The sequence below is a fragment of the Andrographis paniculata genome, unplaced genomic scaffold, assembly GCF_009805555.1.
Source record: "Andrographis paniculata isolate CXL003 unplaced genomic scaffold, ASM980555v1 Contig18END, whole genome shotgun sequence".
In the NCBI taxonomy this organism is placed as follows: Eukaryota; Viridiplantae; Streptophyta; class Magnoliopsida; order Lamiales; family Acanthaceae; genus Andrographis; species Andrographis paniculata.
The window spans coordinates 742,096-765,501 of record NW_026137468.1 but is presented as its reverse complement, the minus strand read 5'-3'; the positions used below and the strand labels follow the sequence as shown (position 1 = coordinate 765,501).

The 23,406-nt window shown below is 31.8% G+C and overlaps 5 protein-coding genes across 9 annotated transcripts; 4 read left to right on the top strand and 1 right to left on the bottom strand.

Moving 5' to 3' along the window:
* Positions 1–1,432: 1,432 nt before the first annotated feature.
* Positions 1,433–2,723, bottom strand: LOC127266349 (probable aquaporin TIP2-2). The gene is made up of 3 exons (XM_051296569.1): positions 2,458–2,723; positions 2,084–2,334; positions 1,433–1,985 (listed from the first exon to the last, which is right to left on the bottom strand). The coding sequence occupies exons 1-3, from the start codon at positions 2,582–2,584 to the stop codon at positions 1,614–1,616; spliced, it is 750 nt and encodes a 249-aa protein (XP_051152526.1). The 5' UTR covers positions 2,585–2,723; the 3' UTR covers positions 1,433–1,613.
* A 5,584-nt stretch (positions 2,724–8,307) lies between these two features.
* LOC127241122 (protein JINGUBANG-like) lies at positions 8,308–10,475 on the top strand. The gene is made up of 2 exons (XM_051260029.1): positions 8,308–8,671; positions 9,364–10,475. The coding sequence occupies exons 1-2, from the start codon at positions 8,308–8,310 to the stop codon at positions 10,473–10,475; spliced, it is 1,476 nt and encodes a 491-aa protein (XP_051115986.1).
* A 1,238-nt stretch (positions 10,476–11,713) lies between these two features.
* LOC127240315 (protein THYLAKOID ASSEMBLY 8, chloroplastic-like) lies at positions 11,714–12,482 on the top strand. The gene has a single exon (XM_051258921.1). The coding sequence runs from the start codon at positions 11,769–11,771 to the stop codon at positions 12,396–12,398; it is 630 nt and encodes a 209-aa protein (XP_051114878.1). The 5' UTR covers positions 11,714–11,768; the 3' UTR covers positions 12,399–12,482.
* Positions 12,483–13,373: 891 nt separating this feature from the next.
* LOC127240289 (peroxisome biogenesis protein 2) lies at positions 13,374–16,832 on the top strand. Of its 3 annotated transcripts, none has more exons than XR_007836321.1 (9): positions 13,374–13,690; positions 14,302–14,415; positions 14,512–14,665; positions 14,966–15,102; positions 15,280–15,380; positions 15,643–15,760; positions 15,839–16,005; positions 16,102–16,289; positions 16,517–16,832. XR_007836321.1 is itself a non-coding variant. In XM_051258869.1 (8 exons), the coding sequence occupies exons 1-8, from the start codon at positions 13,553–13,555 to the stop codon at positions 16,226–16,228; spliced, it is 1,056 nt and encodes a 351-aa protein (XP_051114826.1). In that variant the 5' UTR covers positions 13,374–13,552; the 3' UTR covers positions 16,229–16,832. The 3 variants fall into 3 exon arrangements, 1 of the variants encoding a protein (XP_051114826.1); XR_007836320.1 differs by having other exon boundaries at positions 16,447–16,832; XM_051258869.1 differs by having other exon boundaries at positions 16,102–16,832.
* Positions 16,833–19,952: 3,120 nt separating this feature from the next.
* LOC127240303 (transcription factor bHLH133-like) lies at positions 19,953–23,205 on the top strand. 3 transcript variants are annotated; one of them, XM_051258909.1, is made up of 8 exons: positions 19,953–20,004; positions 20,529–20,892; positions 21,022–21,099; positions 21,208–21,273; positions 22,025–22,090; positions 22,271–22,324; positions 22,455–22,502; positions 22,824–23,205. In XM_051258909.1, exons 2-8 carry the CDS (start codon positions 20,599–20,601, stop codon positions 23,043–23,045), a joined length of 828 nt encoding a protein of 275 aa, XP_051114866.1. In that variant the 5' UTR covers positions 19,953–20,004; positions 20,529–20,598; the 3' UTR covers positions 23,046–23,205. The 3 variants fall into 3 exon arrangements, with proteins under 3 accessions (XP_051114866.1, XP_051114847.1, XP_051114856.1); XM_051258890.1 differs by lacking the exon at positions 19,953–20,004 and adding an exon at positions 20,055–20,404; XM_051258899.1 differs by lacking the exons at positions 19,953–20,004; positions 22,455–22,502 and adding an exon at positions 20,055–20,404.
* Positions 23,206–23,406: the final 201 nt, after the last annotated feature.

Here is a 23,406-nt window from a genome sequence, read left to right as displayed (position 1 = left end):
TACAGTGATAGTTATTTGGGCATGGCATTTGGGGTGATATTTGAGTGAAAAATATACATTAAAAGTAATATTTTTATAAAAGAATAAAAATGTTGAAATTTTGTATACATGTACCTATTGGGATATGGACTTCATTCTAATTATAATTAATTGTGATGTAAATATTGATGTACTCACCCAAATATATTGTAAAGTTATGAAATTACATTAGTAAGAGTTTTGAATAGTAAATTGTGAAAGGAATAACAATGTAAGTGTAATGTGATATAAATAGATAAATATAAACTAAATAATAATAATTTTTTTTTTTGAAAACAAAATAATCGATATTACTGATAAATGCGAATATAATATTAGATAAGAATTCGCATCAATTATCAACACACCATACATTGCTAACAAGGATAATAGATGTTTGTTTGTATTTTCAATTTTATTAATTTTTACACTATATTTTTTTAGAATACAAAAAGATGTTGTATTCAAAATGACCTTTTATCTGAAAAAATAATAGTAATAATTTCTTTTTAATAAGAATTTGTGGCGACTGTAATAAAACTCGGGGAAAAAAAAAACCTTAGGTTTTGTTTGTTTGTGAGTTTGTAGTTGGGTCTGTAATTTTGAGTAGAAAAAATTTGAATTGTAATAATTGTACAATCTAATATAAATAAATTTGATATAACACTTTTAATGTAAAATTTATCTCTTTAATAAAATATAAATCATGACAAATATATATAATATGATATTTTGAAAATATAAAAGAAAAAATTAAAAATAGAAATTGGGTTGAAAACCCAAAAATAAATTATAAAAAGAGCCGAATAGAGCAAACAAACTGAACAATGGGCTTGTTTTCATTGGGCTAGAAAGTGTATATGTAGAGTCCAATTACAAAATTAACCTACAGTGGTTCAATGTTGTATGATTTTTAAAAATTCAATTTTATTGGATAGTTATGTTTTAAGAGAAGGAAAAAATAAAATTTTGATTTAATACATTTTTTTTTTTTTTTCACAAAATGATATAGATGAATAATGTAAAAAATATTTGAATTTACAAACATAGCCAAAATTAAAATATGTAGAAATTGTCATGGATAACATAAATTATAATATGAAAAAAAAAAAATTATACTATTTACACTTGTATAAAGTTATCTAAAATTTTTAAAAAGTACATGTGTAGATTTATAAATTTGGCCGGACGCGAAATTAAAAAAAAAATCCAAAGCCCATATCCAATGATCCGACCCGACCCGATTCTAAGCCCTAGCTAAGCAACATTTACTTAGTTCCAATATATAATTGCATCGAATAGTTGTTAGTAACTAGTAATTAATAAAATTTCAAGAAACTATTTTTTAATTCGCAAAGTTAATTTTCAGAAACTATTATAAAATTTAATCTTTATTAATTTTTTACCATAGACATCACTTAATATATATAACTTGGCTCTCAAATTCCACAACTTAATTACAATTTTTCACAAAATATTTAAAATAAAAAACAAACTCAACATAGACAGAAACACGACAAAGGCATAGACAAATGCTGTAACTGTAACGAAAAGGAATATCAAAATCAGAAAATCACACGTAAAATTTCGACCAATCAGAACTCGCTAGTAGCCACGGGAGCTTGGTCCTGGTGCAGGTACACGTAGGTGTAGACGATCCCAGCCACAGCGCCGCCGACGAGCGGTCCGACCCAGTAAATCCAAATGCCGGCGAAGTTTCCGCTGACGACGGCCGGTCCGAAGGATCGAGCCGGGTTCATCGACCCGCCGGAGAATGGACCGGCGGCCAAGATGTTGGCCCCGACGATCAGCCCGATGGCGATCGGCGCAATTATTCCGATGGATCCCTTGCCGGGGTCTACGGCGGTGGCGTAAACTGTGTACACCAGGGCGAAGGTAACGACGACCTCCATAACCAACCCTTCGACGGCGCCGATGCCGTCGCCCAAGCCGTGCGTCGGAATTGCCTGCCGGAGAAATTATAATAAACAAATAAAATTAATCATCGGAGACGTGATCGGACGGCTGTAATTGAACGACGATGAAATAATTCCGGCGAGGGTACCAGGCCGCCGGTGACGAGCTTGAGCAAGAAGGAGGCGACGATGGAGCCGAGGAGCTGAGCGATCCAGTAGAGGAGGCCGGTGAGGAGAGTGATCTGGCCGCCGACGGCGAGGCCGAAGGTGACGGCGGGGTTGACGTGGCCGCCGGAGATGTTGGCTGCGATCGCCACCGCTACGAATAACGCCAGGCCGTGGCAGACGGCGACCGCCACCAGGCCCGCCGGATCGAGGGGGGCATTGGAAGTCAACTTGTCTGAAATTAATTAAATAACTCAAACTATAAAATTCAAACCCTAATGAATCAATTATGTAATAACCTGAAATGAATTAATGAAAAATCGAAAATAATAGTAGTAATAAGAATACTAATTAGTACTGTAAGCAATGGCGGAGCCGACGCCGGCGAAGACGAAAAGCAAGGTGGAGATGAACTCTGCGACGTAAGCTTTGAGGGAGGCGACACTGAAAGAGTCGTCAACTCTACCAAAAGCAATCGCAGGCATTTTGATTAATTAATTAAATTAAATTAAAATTCCAAAATGAAAGTATTCTTGAAAATGGAACACTACTACGATACAGCTCTCTCTTATCTGCACTATATTTATATAGACAAACCACTGAGAGAATTAGTCATTAGTTTATCCATTTTAGGAGCTCTTCATTGGCAGGCCAACCATTATATATATATATATATATATATATTTTAATGAAGATTAGTTGACGAGCTAACCCGAATTAAAATTCACTGAAAAAAATAATTAATTTGGGGGATTTTGGTGGGAAGAGTTATAACGATCGAGGCATGTTAAAAATTACTCAATTCAATTGCTCCTTTAATTCTATTTTAATAATTTTTTTTTATTTTACCCAAAAATATTATAAAATTTCAAGGTCCATAATAAAATGTCTAATGTTAAATATGTTAGAATATAAAACTAAATTCTCATATTTCAATAATAAGAATATATATGCACATACAAATTTACAATAGCTTACAAAATTATTACTTTTTTTTTTTTGGGTTACAAATTTTTTATTTATTTCAATTCTTGAAAGTTATATATTTATTTGATGAGTTTGTGGAGCATCTGGCGTTGGATACATAGCATATGCTTTCTAATCATAGGGTGGACATAATCGGATGAGGATGAACTCAATGCAAGCACACACCCTATCCTACGTGGAAATATATAATAGTACGTACCATCATCCTTAGTAATTACTCCTATCATTTAGTGTTATTTCATGATGTAATAAAGGTCCCCAATTTTATATATATATATGGTAGAAAGCTCAATGCAGGTTCAACCACATATATAAAAAAATAAATTATTTAAAATTTAAACAATGAAAGTAAGATGTAAATTTATTGAATTATATATTGCCATGTACTATAAACAATGACCGACCATCCTACCGGCTGACCTGGCCATATATTGATATTGTAACTTTCATCCTTTATATTCAATTTTAAATATATATTTTATAAAATTATTGTTTCAAACAAAATGTATAATAATAAAATAAAATAAAAAAAGCTATCAAAATTATATCAAAAGAGTAGTATATATATTGAGAGAGACGTGGCATTAAGGAATTGATTCCACTATATATTTATCAAGTATGAATTTTACACGTAACAGCCACAGCCAAATAAAAATGGTTCCTATATATCATCATCACAAGTCAACAAGCGCAACAGCACACTGCAATACATATATATCATCATCAAGTCTGACTGATATTAATTTGTAACAACATGTTTGGTAAATAGCTTATTATTTATTTATTATTATTATTATTATTATTATTATTATTATTATTATTATAAACATGCAGCCTCTACCGAAAGTGCTTACATGGCTAAACCCTCGGTCGAACTTAATACTCTGCAAACTAGTCCGACAGATAGCTTATTATCTATTGTTTTTTTTTTCTTTGATGGCGTGAGAACTTGCAGTCGCTACCCGAAAGTGCGCACTGAGTAAACCCTCTTATTATCTATTGTTAATTTACTCAACTTTCTGTTTGATAAGTTAAAAAGTTAATTTGATTGAGAATTAGTTTTTTCAAATAATTTATTGACGTTAGTGGACTCTCGTTTGTAAATAAATAAATAAATGATATGTATCTCTAATAGTTTAAACTTTTAGACGAGATGATTATTTATATTATTTTAACATAATACTAAAGCCTTAGGTTAAGTTTTGTTTGATGGCATTTATCCATTCTTTAGCACATAATGAGACATGTTGGTAGACTATTACATTTTATTTCATCATCACTAAAATAAATAAATAAATATATATTTTTCTTTCGTCACCTTACCAATTCTCAATATTTAAGACTATTATGAAATAATTAATTATATTTAATCTACTTACATTATTCAATTGAAAAATATATATATATTTTTTTCTCAGTCACCTCACCTCACCTTATTTTCAATTTATTCTATTTAATAGTATTATCTATTTAATCCGACAAAGTGAGTATTATTATTATATATAGAATTTTGGGATGAAGGAAGACTTAACCAGAAAAGGAATATATTCGATTGAATCCGATGTGGCACTACTATCCATTCACTCTCCATCCATCCATCAATAATGAATTTAGTCTGAAAAGCCATTAGCATACACGTGGTGTGATGGCAATTGTCTGGAAGGTGTTCGACGTTATGTCTGAATATATATATATATATATATAACATAACTATAATAAACTAATTAACAATTGGTGGTGCGGCGGCCGGCGGTGGCGGTGGTGGTGGCGGCGGCGGCGGCAGTTTATAAAAAAGCTCTGAGCTGGGCCCGCAAACAGGCTGGGTAATGGTTGGACAATTGGATTATTCAAATATTCAATAATTAGTGTGTGTGTGTGTGTCGAGAAGAATAATTAGGGTTTGATATATAATTGGGGATAATATTGTTAGTTAGCTAGTGAGTTAGGGCAGTTTATTATTACTAGTTTAATTAATTAATTAATTAATTAATTAATTCGATATATATATGTATATATATAATTACGCATAATTGTGGTTGGATGGATGGATGGATGGAATCTTCCATTTAACTACAATTGGAGGATCGGTTTTTTTTTTTTTTTTTTTAATACAAAAAACGAGGGGGAGGAAATGGCGACCTCTATTTACCTTTTTTTTTTTTTTTTTCTTTCTAGAATTTAATATTTAGTAACTATATATATATATATATATATTTTAAGGAGTATAATTTTGATTTTTAATAACTATATATATAATTCTTCCATTTTATGTATGATTATTTAATGAATTATATTGATAAATGAAAAAGATGAAAAGGTAAAAGTAAAATAAAATTTCAAGCATTTTAAAATCATCTCAAAATAAAAATAATAGTAAATAAATTAAGACAAAAAATATTAAATAACTTTTTTTTATCTTAAATGGTGTAATATATATATATATATATATACAAAATAAAAATACAAATACAAATGAACAAACAAACATATTAGAGTATATTAGGATGTGGCTCCTTTTATCCTAGAAAATTTTATGGCTAAAAATAAGGGTGTGTTTGTTTGGGGGTTTGGATTTTGAGTTGGAATTTGAAAAGTAAAAGTTTGAATTGCAATAATTGTATAATATAATATAAATTGATGTTGATGTAATATTTTGAATGTAAATTAATTTGTAGTATAATATAAAAATTGAAAAATATATATTTGATTTGATTTTTTTAGAAGAAAAAATTTGATGAATAATGAATTTTGGGTAATAACTTACATTAGATATTACATGTGTGTTTGGTTGGTGAAAAATATATATTGATAAATGCAAAAGATGAAAAGGTAAATTATTTCCATAGATGAAATAAGAATCCCTAGAAAAATATTACACGTGTGTTTGGTTGGTGAATTTTTTATTATAAATTTTACTATTCAATAATTTTTCGTTCAAAAAATATGAAATCAAAATAATCTTTTTTATACTTTATATTATACTGAATATCAAGTTTAAAATATCACATAGAATTGAAATATTTATACACAAATTATATATTTTAATATATAAAAACAAATTTATAATTCTAAATTATCAAATTCAATACCAATTTATATATTTCTTAAAAAGTTTAGTTAATTCAACTTTTTTTTTTCTTGTGATATTTTGGTATGATTTTATTATTTCAATTTTTTTTTTCTCCAAAAAAATATTAAATCAAAACTTTTTTCTTAATTTATTATATTACACGAAATTTGTTTTAATATTCAAAACATCACAATAATATATATTTATACTATGTCAAACAATTACAAATCTCATAAATAATATCATTAGAACATTATTATAAATTTTGGTCCATGACCAATTATGAAGGCCCAACACTTCCTAATTCATTTATTTTGACCCACGATTGTATTCCGCAATCCAGCCCATTTCTTTTCTCGACCCAATTGGACGACCGGCGGATGCGGGGTTTGTTATGTGACAGTTGATTATATATAACCCTAATATATTATATTGTTTTGATTAATTCATTACAACACTCGGGCCCACAAGTCAGGCATGTTAAAATTTTAAATTGACCCAACTAGCGAACGAAAATTCTTTTAATATATTTTGTTCTCACTTAGGGTATTATGAAAAGTTTTTAGAGAGTTATCCATCCAAAAATTACTTTAAAATAATAATGATTAATTATATCATTCTTTCAGATGAATTTTCAAAATATATATATATATACACATACATGATTAACATGAGTAATTTAACCGATCCATTTAACCTAAACTCAATTCTAAAAGTATTATATTGTCCACTATTATCGTGTAAACAAACATTTTATTTGTCTTTAATAATTTTGATTGATCAGTGATTTTTTAAGAAATTTGAGGCGGTGAACATTCATGCTCGCATTGGTCTTCTGGGTATTATTTGTTTGTATTTAGGTGAATTCAGGAGTAATGAATCATATTTGTACTAGTATTTTTAATTTGATGAATACATTTTGTGCATTTTTTTTTTTTTTTTATTTCTTTATTTATTTATGTGCTCTTTTTCTTTTGATTTTCGGAAGATTTCAAAGTTAAACAAATAAAACAACTATTTCAATCCTATTTACTGTAAATATTACATCTAATAATTATTCGATCTAAAAAAACCCTTAGATCTGATATGGTTTTAAACCATGCTTAATTTGATTTTATTCAAATGTATATATACAATATATATATATATATATATTCCCATAATGAATTGTAAATAGTAAAAACAAAAGGGTACAAAATTGCAACGGCAATAATTGAGGAATATTTAATGTGGGAGCTGAACCTATTAATACGTACCATACCATAATTTGAGCTTTCATCCCCACTCTACCATTTACATATACATAATAATTGTGTCTCGTTCTCCCTACCTATTATTTTTAGCTTCTACCATTCCTTTTTTTTTTTTTTTTTCAATACAAATGTTAATTTATTGCAAACAATAATTTATACATAACTTACTTGCATTAATTCGTTACATTTTTATGGATTCTTAAAGTTATGTGTCCTTTCTAGGGGAATAATGTCTCTTTATGTAGAGTTATAAAAATAGTGTGTAAAAAAAAAAATAAAAAATTAAGAGAATGTAAGAAAGGAAAAGCATTAATGGAGGTTGCAATAATTAAACCATTCTGCAATGCATTTCTTACTTAGAATGCATGTGCTGTGGACCTATCCTCTTCAGCTGCAGAACCAGAACGAAAATAAAATGGGGGCTACTTTTTTTTTTTAAAAAAAATTGATATATAAAAAATTTGGTATAACAAATATATATATTTCGTATTCAAATACTAAAATTTAAAATATTAATTTTAGTATCAATATATTAAATTATTTATATATACATATATACTAAAAATATCAAAAATAGTAATGTACTAAATTTTTTTAATATGGTATTATATCGTATCAAAATTTTAATATACTAAAATTTTAGTATTTTTTAAAATAAAAATTTGTATATATCAAAATTTTAATTTTTTAAATTCATATAATTTTAAAAGTATATAAATTATAATAAAAATAAATAAATTAAGGGGTGAGTTGGGTGGGTGAGCGGGGCTGGAACCCCCTTGCCCCATGTAGTTACGCCACTTATTCTATTCTACTCTAAAATTCTATTCCTCAATTCGTATAAAAAATGCACCAGGCCACAATAACTCCATTCCCTGCAAATCCCTCCTCCCTTTCCATGGAGTTGCCGTCGCCGCCGTCCCCCGCCGGAAGAAGTCTCCAGAGCCTTCTAGACGAAGAGCGCCGGAGCAGCGCCACCGTATTACAGCTGCCGAGAAAATCCTCATTCCAAAACAACGACGACGGCGACGACGACGACGACATTAATTATTCCCAACTCTCCTCCCCCAAGACCTCCTGCGTCTCCGCCGCCTCCTTCCCGCTTGTCCGCGCCGCCGTCTGTCCCGACTCCCCCTGGATACGCTCCCCAGTTAGGGATTCCTCCGCCGCCCACCAGCTGACGTATCACTGCCTCGCCTCATTATACCGCGGCGACGGCAGCGTTTATTCCCTCGCCGTCGCCAAAAATTTTGTCGTTACAGGTCTTATATATATATATACTTTCTCATTTTACTTCTTTACTTTAAATTAAAAATATATATATATCATATAATTGTTGTTAAATTGACAAGATTGTATCAGAGTTTCAAATACTTATTCACTTTAATTAATCCTAATTTATTACCTATATTCTACAAAAAAAAATAAAAATAAAAATAAAATTGAAATATGATGTAATTAGCTAAATTATCACTCACATTATTATAATTCTTATTTTTCCACCCCCTTTAACATCGTTTATTTATTATTATTACTTTTTTTGTTCATTTAGTTGGTTTTCAATCATGTTATCATCATTGTTACCTTTTATTCTTGTCCTATATCGTCTGCGTCATTTCTTTTGTTATGTTGTCATTTATTACGGGCTTCTTTTCGAATTCAATCACTCACTCAATTTTTATTTTTTTTTAAAAAAATAAAGTAAAATTAATCTATTTAATTTACATTTTTATTATTTTTAATTAATGCTATTTGTGTTTATTGATTAATAATAAGTAAAATTCATCTACATAGTAATTAAGTTCAACATTGGCTGAATTTAATTCTGACCTTAAATTTTGTATTTATAATTTTAGCATTAAAAATTATTATTAAAATTAATGATTTTGATTAGATTCATCAATCTTGTTATTTTATTATTTAATATATATATAACTTAAAAATTTTATAACAGGATCTTCGAGCACCAGAATCCATGCCTGGAATCCGACAGATCTCGCCGACATGGGATGCGCCGAATCTTCCGCCGCCCAAATCCGCTCCATTTTGGCGGCCGGGAATCTCCTCGTCTCCGTCCACGCCGACTTCCGAATCCGCCTCTGGAACATCGCCGGATCCTCGCCGCCGGCGGGCGACAAATTCCGGCTGAAGAAACTCACGACGCTGCCGCGGAAGCGGCGGTTCTTCAGCCGGAAAAAAATTCCGGCGCACAAAGACCGCATCTCCGCCGTCGCGATCAACGCCGCCGACATGCTCGTCTACACGGCGTCGTGGGATCAGACCGTTAAGGTCTGGAGCATTACGAAAAACCGCTGCGTTGACTCCTTCGCGGCCCACGACGCGCAGGTCAACGCCGTCGTCGTGAACCAAATCGACGGCTGCGTCTTCACCTGCTCGTCGGACGGGACGGTCAAGATATGGCGACGCGTGTGTAAGGACGACAGCTGTCACATTCTTACGGTGACGCTGAAATTCCAGCCGTCGCCGGTCAACGCGCTGGCCCTGAGCGTCGGCGCGAGCCGGCGCCGAGCCGAGCCGTCGTGTTTTCTGTACTCCGGGTCCTCCGACGGGCTGATCAATTTCTGGACGAAGGAGGGGGCGTCGGGGAGGTACAACCACGGCGGGTTTCTGCAGGGGCATCATTTCGCGGTGCTTTGTCTGGCGGCGCCGGCGGCGGCGCCGGAGATGATCGTGAGCGGCTCGGAGGATGCGACGGTGAGGGTGTGGCGGCGGGAGGAGGCGAGCGGGTTGCATTCTTGTTTGGTTGTGATTGATGGGCATCACGGGCCTGTCACGTGCCTGGCGGCGGTTCTAGAAGGTAATGGAACCTCGGAGTCCTCGAAGATGGGGCTGTTGGTTTACAGTGCGAGTTTGGATAAAACGCTTAAGGTTTGGAGAGTGAAGGTTTTTGGTGTTGACGATGAAAGAGCAAAGGGCAAAAAATTACAAGAAGATGAGGCTGATACTATTAATAATAATAATAATAATAATAATGATGTGTGCAAAATGAGCCCTGTTTTGTCGCCTTCGTGGGTTCGAAAGAAGATTCACGGCAGTCATTACTAACTATAGGTATATATTTGAGTTAAATAATGTTTAAAAATAAATTAGTACATTGGTGATATTGTTGAAAACTTGCTTGATTTATAAGAGTGAAGGACACCTTCTATTACTAGTTGATGTGAGATTGAATTGTACTTAAATAAAATATTATGAAAAGTAAGGAAAAGAGACAAGAAGTGAGGCACTTTATTGTGCCTTTGGATTGGAACAATGTCTGTCGTCTCTTCTCTTCTCTCGACTAACTATTCCATTCTTCGACAGCGGGTGACCACCAAAATATGAAAAGGGACAGCATATATATATATATACATATATCAACAACAATAATAATTTCTATCATTTATACACACATATATATATATATATTGGTACCAAAATACCTACTACTATCTTTGTTAAATTAACTTCAATGGAATGTCTAGGCCTCCTATTCGGCTGCAACCCTTCGTCGGTGAAATCGTACGTGCTCTCGGCTCTCGTCCTCGTCGGAATTCTCATCGGCCTTCGCTTGCTGTGGTGCGCTGTTTGCGCCCTGTTCCGGCGACGCCAAGACGATACAAATTCGGATTGATCTACGGTGGAGATTCAGATTGAAGGGTGGATCCGACGGTTGTGATCTCTTCTTACATGGCCTTGCTAGAGAGTGCCTCAAAGCTTATGTAATGTAATGTAATTTTATGTTAAACCACGTATAATATTTATTTATTTCTCTAGTCCTTGGATCAAAGGTTGATTGATAGTAGCAATTATTGTATTGGATTTGATCATTTAACATAACAAACAATATATACAGAATAATAACAATACTTGATATAATATAAATGCAACGACATAGTAACATAATTTATCACAAGAAATAAATCCATAGAGATAATATGTCATAACTTAGTGCTATTTGAAAGTATTATAAGAATGGTCCAGTTTACAATTGCTAAACGAGAGAAATCAACATCATATCGATAATCTTATTTAACAAATTTAAAATATAGATTCACTACAAATTTGTATATTATAGTTTCCTCATTTAGGATATGACTTTTAAGTAGAGAAACAACACAATTTTGTATTTAGTACAATATATGCAATTAAATAAAAAACAATACAATTTATAATTAAATTCAACCCAAATATAATATAGCAAGTAACGGCGACCAATTTATATATGAAGAGACTACAAAGTGAAATAAATATATATAAATAAGTTAATTTTATAATTGAGCCCAATTTTAAGTGGCCCAATTTCAAGTGCAGGATTTTTATCATCGTCATCTTCAATTGAGGTCACAACCGCCGCCAATGGCCGCCTCGCTACACTGCAACCTCGCGCTCCTTCCCAGCACCGTCCGCCGCATTGCCGCCGTCCGATGCGGTCCACGCGACAATCGTCCGCCGATCATGAAAGGTCGGATTCTCAGCACCGAAGCAATCCAAGCCATCCAATCGCTGAAACGAGCGCACAGGATCGATCCAGCGAATCTCCCCACTCACATCCTCACCCGCCTTATAAAAGCCGACCTCACCTCGGCGATGCACGAGCTTCTGCGGCAAGACCACTGGGACATCGCCGCCGGAGTTTTCTCCACTCTCCGATCGGAGCACGGCGCCGACCTCAGCGCGTACGCCGAATTCGCCGCTGCGCTGGCCAGGAATGGACTGGCCGAGCAAATCGATTCACTGGTCGACGAATTGGAGCAGGACGGCGGAATCCGGCGCGGAAACGGCAAGGCGGTGCTGCGGCTGGTGAAGGCGGTGGTCGGCGCCGGGAGGAGAGAATCGACGGTCAGGATTTACGCGATGGTGAAGAGCAGTGGATGCGAAATGGACGAGTATTTGGGGAGGGTTTTCAGCAGAGGCTTGAGGCGGTTAGGTGAGGTGTCATTGGCTAAAGAAGTAGAGAGTATTTACAAGGGTAATTTCGTCAATTGAAAGTTTCAGATTTGATTTTGTTTTGTTGCTGATATTCACTTTTTTTTTTTTTTTTTTAATATAAAATTTTATTCCAATTACGTGTATGCTATTTGAAGATATTTACCGATCAATGTTGCTCATTCCGTTAAATTTATACCTAATTTTATTAGTTTTTATATTTAATAATTTATATAATATATATTTTATTTTTTACTTATTTTAAAATATTAGTATTTTAATTTGCATAATTAAATAAAATAACATTGTAGTCCCAATAAGAGAAAGCATTTCAATTGTGCTAGTGAAAAATGATATTAATAAATAATTTGTGACGTGTCATCTTGTTACCTTAATTTATTAATCATCCTAATGCGACTAATCTATTATACTAAAAGTTAACGTAATATTCAATGGAATTTCAACGCTTTACACAATGCATAAGGTTGTTTTCCATTTTAATTTGACTTTGAGACTTTAATTCAAATTTTAGTTATAATAGCACTCACTGTAATGTGATGTTTTTGTAAAAAAATAAAAATAAAATAAAGATTTTATTTAAATCGTAATAATTGAATAAAATAAAATAATTCTGAAATAAAAAACAAACAAACTCTAAAAGTCCATGCCAATCATTTTAATTAGTGGACTTTTTGTTTTAGAAATAAATATAAATGAGGGAGATTTTTTTACTCCATTAATTGTTTCATCAATTATAGATGAATGTAGGAGTTATTTATTTATTTAAAAAAATGCTTAATTTTCATTTAATCTTCACTTAGAGTGTTTATTAAATACTAAATTTCATAAACAAAAATCATAATAATGAAAACAAACAACTCGGTATGCATATCATGAAATCATATCTAATCCTAAAAAAAGTTTCACGTTCAACGCCCTTGAGATGCGGGATTACCCACCCTATATGTCAAAAGACGAAAATACCCCTACCATTTTATAATAATTCAATAGCAGTTAATCCAACCTCTGTACAAAAAGAACCGTCCGGTTCAGTACAATTCGACAGCTGCGTGGTGACGAAGAGCAGCCGCAGCCGCGATTGAGTTCTCCCAGGTGATAAACGCATCACCCGATTGCCATCAAAATCTTCATTCCTTGTTCTTCAATTCTTCTGCAAAAACAATTGTAGTATAAGCCCCTTTTACGAAGAATTAATGGATGGACAAACCCTAGCTTCATCGTCTTCATCATCCAGTCGTGACTCCGCCAACCCTTCGCCGCCGCAAGATGCTTGGATTACTACTTATCTCAAGTTATTCCCTCAGTGGGAATCAGTTTCCTCTGCCAGCCGGGTAAAGTGGAAAAAACAAATTCCCCTGATTCAATGGCTCTCTGTAGTTGTCGTTTCTTTTGTACTTTGGCTGAGCAGAAATGAATCCCTTTTATATTGCGGTGGCGAGGGTTGTTATTTCGGTTACTTAATTGGGGTTAATTTGCGTTGTGGCTTGAATTTTGTGTGGTGAATTCTGCGTTTATGGTAATGGTAGTTATTTCATTGGTTTGGATTTCGTGTTTTTTAATTTGGAAACAAATTTGTTTTCGTCAGAAAATAGAGGAGACTATCTGTTCATAGTTTGTTGCAAAATTATAACTATCTAATTAAGAGATAATGCCCCAAATTTGAGTACAACTATTCCTGTTAGTGTTGTAATGGCTAAATATCTTGTCGTTCTTATCACTATATGGAATATGAATTGCTTTTGTGAAAGTTCGAGTGATGCATTAATTGTTAAATGTGGGGTTTTATGTAAAGCATTATTCTAATTTCCAGGCTAGAATGGTAAATGAAAGATATTAGGTTGGATGGTATCCGGCCGTGTTTGTGGTTTTGTTTGGGGGTGGGAGGTTTGGGGAAAGATAAATATTCGACGAACTGATGTTGTTTCTGGGTTAATGTTGTTAGGTAATGATCCCAATTGATATATCCAGAGTTAATCAGGTTGATGCTGCAAGGCTAGATATCGAAATGTCGGCCATGCTGAAAGAACAGTTGGTTAAAGTTTTTTCTTTGATGAAGGTAAGTGCTGTTCTGCTAGAACATCAGTTCAGATCGATGAAAATTTGAAGAATCTGTTGGGCATTTCCATTTATCCTTTCCATTTTTTGGGATTAGCCAGGAATTCTATTTCAATATGAACCCGAACTTGATGCTTTTCTCGAATTTCTTATATGGCGATTTTCCATATGGGTTGACAAGCCTACTCCCGGTAATGCTCTCATGAATTTGAGGTATAGAGATGAACGTGCAGTTGAAGTAACCGGGAAAGGTCAGTGGTTTTCCGATGATCTGCATTGCTGAATTGATCAATTTATGGTTACAAAATCCCTTGCTGTGAATTATTTGCCTGCCGGATATGCTCTGACACTTCTTATTTCCATGGTTGCTGTTGAATCGTGTAAGCTGATTAGGTTTTTGAACATGTATCCTCCAAGTCCTAGTTGTGATGAAACTGAACACATACTTCATTTACTGTATCTTTGATGATCGATTGTTTTTGCTATCTGTATTCGATCAAATGCTCAAACCTTTAAATTCAATGACTATATCTTTTTATATGTAATTGTAGTTAGAACGGGATTAGAAGGGCCGGGATTAACTGCTTCTCAGAAAATGTGGTACTGCATTGCTACTGTCGGTGGTCAATATATATGGTCACGCCTTCAATCATTTTCTGCTTTTCGTAGATGGGGTAACACAGAACAGGTATGGCTCATCTCCGCAATATGAAATAACAGTTTCTTGTTGCACGCGGTCATTTCTCACACATAATGAAATGTATGTCTGCAGTTAGGATTAAGTTTCATGTATCTCTAAAATCAAACTCTGTTCATGGTTCATACTGCACAAAGAAACTGACAGGCTAATTTTTCGTTCCTCCAGAGGTCACTAGCTCGTTGGAGCTGGTTCTTATTGCAAAAAATTGAAGGATTCTATAAGGCTGCATCTTTCGGAAATCTACTCTTATTTCTTGTTACAGGAAGGTAGATATGTTTATTTTTTAAAAATCATTTTGCATGTCCCAACTATGGCATTCCATATTCCTCTGTCAATGTTATGTCGACAAAGCAATTTGCATAAATTTCTTTGATCAATGAAGATTATATATTTATTGATAACTGATAATGGTTTTGGCTGCATCGATGAGCCAGCTGTGAGCATAATTGGGGGTTTTCCGAAAGATTTTTCTTCCATTGAGAACGAATTAGGACTAGGAATAAATTTGGAGTTATTAATTGCTCGCAGGTATAGGAATCTTGTCGAGAGGGCCTTAAAGGCAAGACTCGTCTATGGAAGCCCTAATATGAATCGAGCTGTAAGCTTCGAATACATGAATCGACAGTTGGTTTGGAATGAATTTTCGGTAACTTCCCTCACCTCTTTAAGAGTCAAGTTAAGATTTCGATTTCGTAGTTAAGATTCTTAAGCATGATGCGTGCAGGAAATGCTGCTGTTGCTTCTCCCACTCCTCAATTCGTCGTCAGTTAAAAATTTCCTCCGCCCATTCTCCAAAGATAAATCATCGAACTCAGAGGGAGACGATGCTTTATGCCCCCTCTGCCATGCCACCCCAACCACTCCATTTTTAGCGCTCCCGTGTCAACACAGGTAACTTCATCGAATTCTCGCTACATTGTCTGAAAAGTTCCCAAATGTTTTCTTACCAGAAACTGTCGTCTTTATCAAACCAAAATCTACGGGCAGGTATTGCTACTACTGTCTTCAGACAAGATGTTCTGCAGCCACGACGTCATTCAGATGCTCCCGGTGCAACGAGCCTGTTGTTGCTATGCAGCGCCATGTAGGAAATTCCGACAATGTGCCTCACTGAGAATACATCGAAACAACCGAACAATCTAGGAAGAGCATCCACACTCCGCCATCGATCCCTAGTAAGAAAACACGATTCTTTGATGAAGCAAATTCCTGCTCCACTCCATTGTCCAAATGAATATCAAATATTTACCTCTCTCTCTATATATATATGCTATAGCTTTCTGGGCTCAATTTTTTCCCCTCCGATTACGCCTTTTTCATGTCTTCTACCAGAATCGATAGTTCCAGAAAACAATCTACAGTTCTCGATTGTAAATCGATCTTTTGCGGTCGAAACTTACAGGCCAGCAGAAGCAGAAGATGGTTGTTATTGATGAGGCTCTGTGGTAAAAGTAAGTGGTAATTTCAGGTAAAATGATATATATATATATATGTATGTCTTATTTGTGTATTGTTGTTGTGAAGCACAAACACAGAATTCAAATGCCTAAATTGTTTTCTGGTCAGAATTTGTTCTTTAGAAGAAGCTTGTTAGGGTGAAAATGATCATACTAGTAATATTTTAATATAAATGCAGGGAATATTCTATTTACAATTAATTGTATAATTTACTGTTATCTTTGCAGAAATTTTAACATAATCGGGGGAAATTTTATTTATGTGTATTTTGTTCAGCAATTTTATTTTATTTTTTTATTATTATTTTTATATATATAAATATTTGTTATCCTAACCGGTAGTGTAGTGTAGCCCTTGTATTGTATTTGTTGTGAATTGGACAATAATGCACGTGGCTATTATTATGGCTTACAGAAATCCAAAATGCATCGTTACATCACTATTTGTGGGGATGGTACCCGCTCCGTTTAGATAAAAGTATTGTGAAAGATTCTTAAAATTTTAAAAAATAAATAAATAATAAAAAATTACTGTAGTATTTAATTTGGTTTGTTAGGAAAAATATAAAATATTTTAGCAGTTATCTTTTTATTTAACATATTTAAAATTTAAAATTCTTCCATGCAACTTTTTTGACGGTATGTGTTTGAAAGGATATTATATTTATATACATATAAACATTTGATACAATATACTCCCTTATTCGTCTCAGTTTCACATTTAACTTTTGCGTAACTTAACATTAGAAGTATTTTTTTTTAAAAAAAAATTTGTACTACATTTTTATATAAAAATTAATATTTAAAGATCACGTACAAAAAGTAAATTGGACTTTGAAGTTGGACGAAGATAATATATAGTACACTTAATATTTTATTTTTATATAATTTTAAAAATATTACTACTTCCTCCGTCTCATATAATTTATTCTTATTTTCTATTTTTGTTCGTTCCATCATTTCTTTTTTAGGAAATACGATTATATACTTTAATCATATTTTAAATTTTATATTTTATAATTTTTGTAATCTTAATTAAACTATTTAGTTATCTTAATCTTAATCTATAATTATTTTTATTATTAAATAATTATTTTTACTAATACACGTCTTAATTATTTACTAATTATACTTTATCTAAATTCTCGTATCTACTGTAATAGTCCTATATTTTGTGGGACGGAGAGAGTATATAATAATAATAGTTAACAAAAGTAAAAAACAAATAAAAGTTAATGAAAACATATAAAATATCCTTATGCTTTATATATATATATATATATATATATCTAAACAATAAAACACTTAAAATTATAAATATGAAATAAAGACACTCAAGATGATCAAGACTGGACCTGTAAGTGTGCATATATGTATCTGACAAATTTGCTGAAAAGAATAGGTAAATTATATTTAGAGTGCCTAAAAATCATGATGATGATTCAGTTAGAAAATTAAATAAAACGATCATAATTGGTCTTTTTATAAAATTTAAATTAAAATTACGTTACAATTAGTTTTTTGCTAATGTTATAATTATAAATTTTGATGGGAGCAAATTAAGAGATGGACATAATACAACCGTGTCCAATAAAATAATCCGAATAAATTTTATTAAATTAATGTTTAGCAGCAATATATCCATTTGATTCATGATTTTTATCATTAATTATTTTTATTTAAAATCTTGAAAAATTTTGCACAAATTAAATAATAATTGATTGTAAAATTTCTTCATTAATTCTAGTCGAGTGGAAAACCTCGAGAAACACAGACACTATAGCACTAATTGAAACAACCTATATGTATATATTATTAAATTTTAAAAGGATAATAATAAAAACATGCAAGTAAAAGTTTATGAAATAAATAAATAAATCTTGAAAGAATATTGAATATAGTAGGGGGGTGGCGACCATATAATTAAATAGGGGAAAGTCTTAAATTAATATTTTAGCATCTTGCAAAACAAATAAATATTCTCCTTTTGGTATTTTAATTATAAAATATTGATAGAGTAGATTAGCAATATCATTTTTGTACTTAGTTTAATATTTGATGTCAACAAGAAAACGACTGCCAAAACCCTAAAGCCCCTTTTATTTATTTATTTTTTATTCATTGCTCTAATGCCAAACTCACTGTAATTAATTATGTCATTAAAAAACACAATTAATTAATTAATTATGAATATGTAAAACTTTATATAGTACTAGTACACCCGCTATATATATAAATACAATGCTAAGTTTTTTTTTTTTTTTTTTCTATAACAATTTTATTGTTTTTAATAAGAATATATAAAAGTTATATATATATATATATAAATTATTTCACCTAAAAAAAAAACACGGAATATCGAATTTGTTTGGTTTGTATTTAGGTTTGAGTCATTATTTTGATAAAATGTTTTTTCTAAAAAAATAATATATTTTCATTAAAAATTATGTTAATTAAATAGTAAAAAATTATTTTGATTTGAGTTTTCAAGGCGAAATAGCCAAATTATAAAATGTTGAAGAAAGATTAAATTTTATTCAATTGAATAATAAAAACTTATGAACACTAAATCTTAAGTAATCAAGTAATTAAATAAAACATAATGCATACAGAAAAGCAGAACAAATGCCTTACTCAAAGCAACAATCTTTTCAGCATATATCGAATGACCTGATAAAAAAAAAAAAAAGAAGAAGAAGAAGAATTATGCAATTTTTAATAAAATAGATAAATATATATATAATACTCCCTCCGTCCCGTTGGAAAGATGACATTGCTTTTTGCAAGTAAATTTTTTACTATTAGTATTATATTAGATTGTAGTAAAAAAAATAAAAATACCCTTATTAGTATGGTGTAATATAAAAATAATGACATTTGTGTAATATATTATAAGTTGAAAGTGTATTTATTATGTTAAGTAGGTAGTACAATTACTAAATTGGAAATAGTAACCTTGTTTTGGGACAAACGAAAATAAAAAATGGTAACCTTTCAACGAGAGGGAAGGAGTATTATTTTTAAAAAAATATAAATTATTGTGAATTGTATGGTACAAATTGAGGGTGTTTAGTTTAGCAATTTTCAAAATAGCTAAAAATGATTTTATCCTAAAATGAGATTTCAACCCAATATTTTCTTTTTATTAACTATCGATTCATTAACTATATATATATATATAATATTACATCAAATATAGATTGTCTATCGAGTTTAAGCTATTAAGGATACGAATCTTGCACGTGAATAATGTATAATTCAAAATCATTGTCTTAACTAAATATTTAAGTTATTAAGAATACGTATTATTTATTTATTTAGTAACGAAAGTTCACCCATATATATATATATATGTATGCATGTATGTATAGTTAGCTAGAGAGAGAGGCTTGTTTGGTATATACTCCATAGAAAATGAGTAGAGAAAATGAAGGTAAACTCTAATTGGATATTAATTAATTAATTAATTAAAGCAGCTGCTGTGTGCTGTGTGCTGTGCGTGTTCGAATTAAAGGTCGTCTGAGCAAATCATCATTATATTCGGGAGTTTTGTTTTATAAGAAGACCACTGTGTCGATCGTCTTCGTGTTCGTGTTCCTGCTGCTGAATTAAACAAATTATTTAATAGAAAGGGGAATTAGGGTTTCTGATTTAATTTGGGGATTGATTGCTGAATTAATTCGTGTTCTTGTTGGTGTTCGTAATTAATTATTGATGGCTGGAAACCCTAATCATTTCTGGGGCATGCTTCACTCTTCACAATCATCCTCTCATTCTTCTTCTTCTTCTGCTCATCATTTTCCTGCAATTAGGTCTTGGAGCCAACTCCTTCTGTAAACCCTCTCTCTCTCTCTCTCTGTATATATATATATATATGTATCTGTATGTATACGTGGAATTTATCAATTGATTAATTAATTAGCTGATCAATTTGATGATTTAATTTTGATGAATTAGGGGAGGATTGGCAGGTGGAGACGAAGATAATTGGGAGGATCATCATCATCATCATCATCAAGTTTTGGATATGAATCCATCTGATAATTTGATTAGGGTTTCTGCAGATGACGATGATGTGAAGCAAGAAAAACTATTATTCACTCCACCTCAATCTAATCAATTATCCACTACTTATTACAATCTCAACCTCATCGATCAGACCAATACTACAAACAATAATTCCACCTGGCCTCCATTGATTTCTTCCCCAAACGATTCATGTTCCAGCAAAACTTCTTCACCAGCCTTCACCATCCCTTCCTCCGCCGCTCTGCCGCCGCCGTCAGGGAAGAGACGCCAGAACAGTGATCATCCTGATCAGGTAGATAATCAACTACATAATTATTAATTTAAAAATTAAAATTTCTTAGTTTTTGATCATTTTTATTTGTTCTTCTTGCTAATTAATAATCATATCAATGGCTTCTTATTTTTTTTAAAAAAAAAAAAGTGCAAGAGCAAAGGGAATGGTTGGGTGCAACCCAAGAAGCCTAGGGTACAACACTCTTCAGCACAGCCAGCTCTCAAGGTGATAATTAAATAATTTAAATCTCCTTATTACATCACCATTTTAATTATAAATTAATACTCCAAATTTGGAAATAAAATTCGAATGCATGTATGAATACGATGATAGGTGAGGAAGGAGAAATTAGGGAACAGAATAACAGCACTTCACCAACTAGTTTCCCCTTTTGGAAAGGTATTTTATTTAATTTATTTGAGCAATATATTATTCCTTCCTATACATCAATTATTACATTAGGCGGCCACCACTAGCTATCTTTTCTTAACCATAAAACAAAATAAAATAGGGTAGTTTAAATTTGAGTAACTTAAATTTAATCGACCTAATTTTTAATTTTTCGAAATTCATTACTAGCTTTCAATATGATATATAGTACAAAATTGGTCGAATGTAAATTTAAAGTTAATTTTCTTGAATTCTTTTTAACAGTACTCATGTATATACTTTTTGTAATATTGATAATATCTGAACAATGATTTGAATTTCGATATATTTTAAATATGAAATTATATAAATTCATGCATTATGAATCAAAATCAAAATCTAAATTTATCAAACCAAACATGATCTAAAGGTTTCCTCCATAGTTATGTATAATTATTGTTTTGTGAACTGTAAAAATGTAAATAAAAAAAATGTATTGAATGTGAAGTAAATAGAAATTAGATATGATAATTTGAATAACAAAAAATGGTATCTTCGATGTAATATTTTTAGAGAATATATATATATATACACATAAATAGTTCGAAAATAAGGGCTAAGGCTTAGATAAATGTTTGATTATTATTTTCATCTTGTCATTTTTATTGATTATTGTTTGATCTTTTGAGGTATTGTTGTAAATTTATATTATTCATTCTAAAATCTTACGTAGCATTTATATAAATTTTAAATTTCAAGACAAAATACAATATTCTTGCAGACTGATACAGCTTCTGTGCTGTCCGAAGCCATTGGCTACATAAGATTCCTCCAGTCTCAAATTGAGGTATATATACACTTCTGAATTTAATTAATTTCAGAGAGTAAAAAAAAAAAAAAAAAGGGGTTATAAAAGATAAATGCTTTCTCTTTAATTAATTAAATAATATTTTAATAATTGATGAAGATTATAAATTATTGATCAGATTATTAAATAATTAATTTCAAACATGGGTTCAATTTTCAGGCATTGAGCTCTCCTTACATGCCAAGTTCAAACACAATTGTTCACCACCATTCTGTAAGTTAATGTATCAAGAATGATTAAATATATGTTAATTTATATTTTTATATTCAAATATAATCAACATTTTTTTATTCTAAAATTTAGAAAATATTTTGTTTTCAACATATTTAATTATTTTTGTTAGTTCATGAATGAGCATATGAATATGGATGGCAGAGGAAACCCTATTCAGGTACTTCTTTCATTTATATTCAACTTTAAAACTACACCCATCCCATTTTATTTGCTTGGAATTTACTTTAATTTGGCATGATTTTTTTACTTAGTTAATAGGAGTATAATTTAATTTGATATATATATATTATCTTTTTGCCCCTAAGTTTTGTTGGATACATTTTTCTTAATTATTTTTAGATTAATGATATTAAAAAAAAAAAAAAAAAAGGTCCTTTCCAATTATTATTAATTTGTAGTATTATTATTACATTATATAAAAAGTTGCCGTTATTAATAGCATTAAGAAATATACATATGGATGTTATTTAATGTACAGGACTTGACCAGCAGAGGGCTGTGTCTAGTTCCCATCTCCTGCACCCAACACGTGGCCGACGACAGCGCCGCCGATTTCTGGGCTCCGGCGGCGGCGCCGGCGGAGGCTTCTGAATTCCGCAATGCAAGGAGGGACGACGTCGTTTCATCATATTCGAACACAGAGCTGCTCTGTAATAACATCAGCAGCAGCTATTCTAGGAAGCTTAGGCTCTCTGACTAACTCATCTCATTAGTTGCTTCTTCAAGTACTTTTACAATTGTTTAATAATTATATATATATTTGACATTCATTGATATTACTAGTCAATAATGACGTGATAACCCTTTTATGCTTAGCAAGTCTGCTTACATAAATATTTTTTAAGAAAGGCCCTTATTACGCCATTATGACGTCATAAATGCGTCATCCTCATACCCATAACCATAAAGCAGTGGCGTTTAATATATATATTGATTACGTTGGTTGGTTTTATAGTGCACAACTTATTTTGATAATCTCATGCACCGCCGTTCCACTACCCAAAAGGCTTGCACCCTTTTTTTCATTATAATTATAAAAATCTTCAATAATTATGCCACTT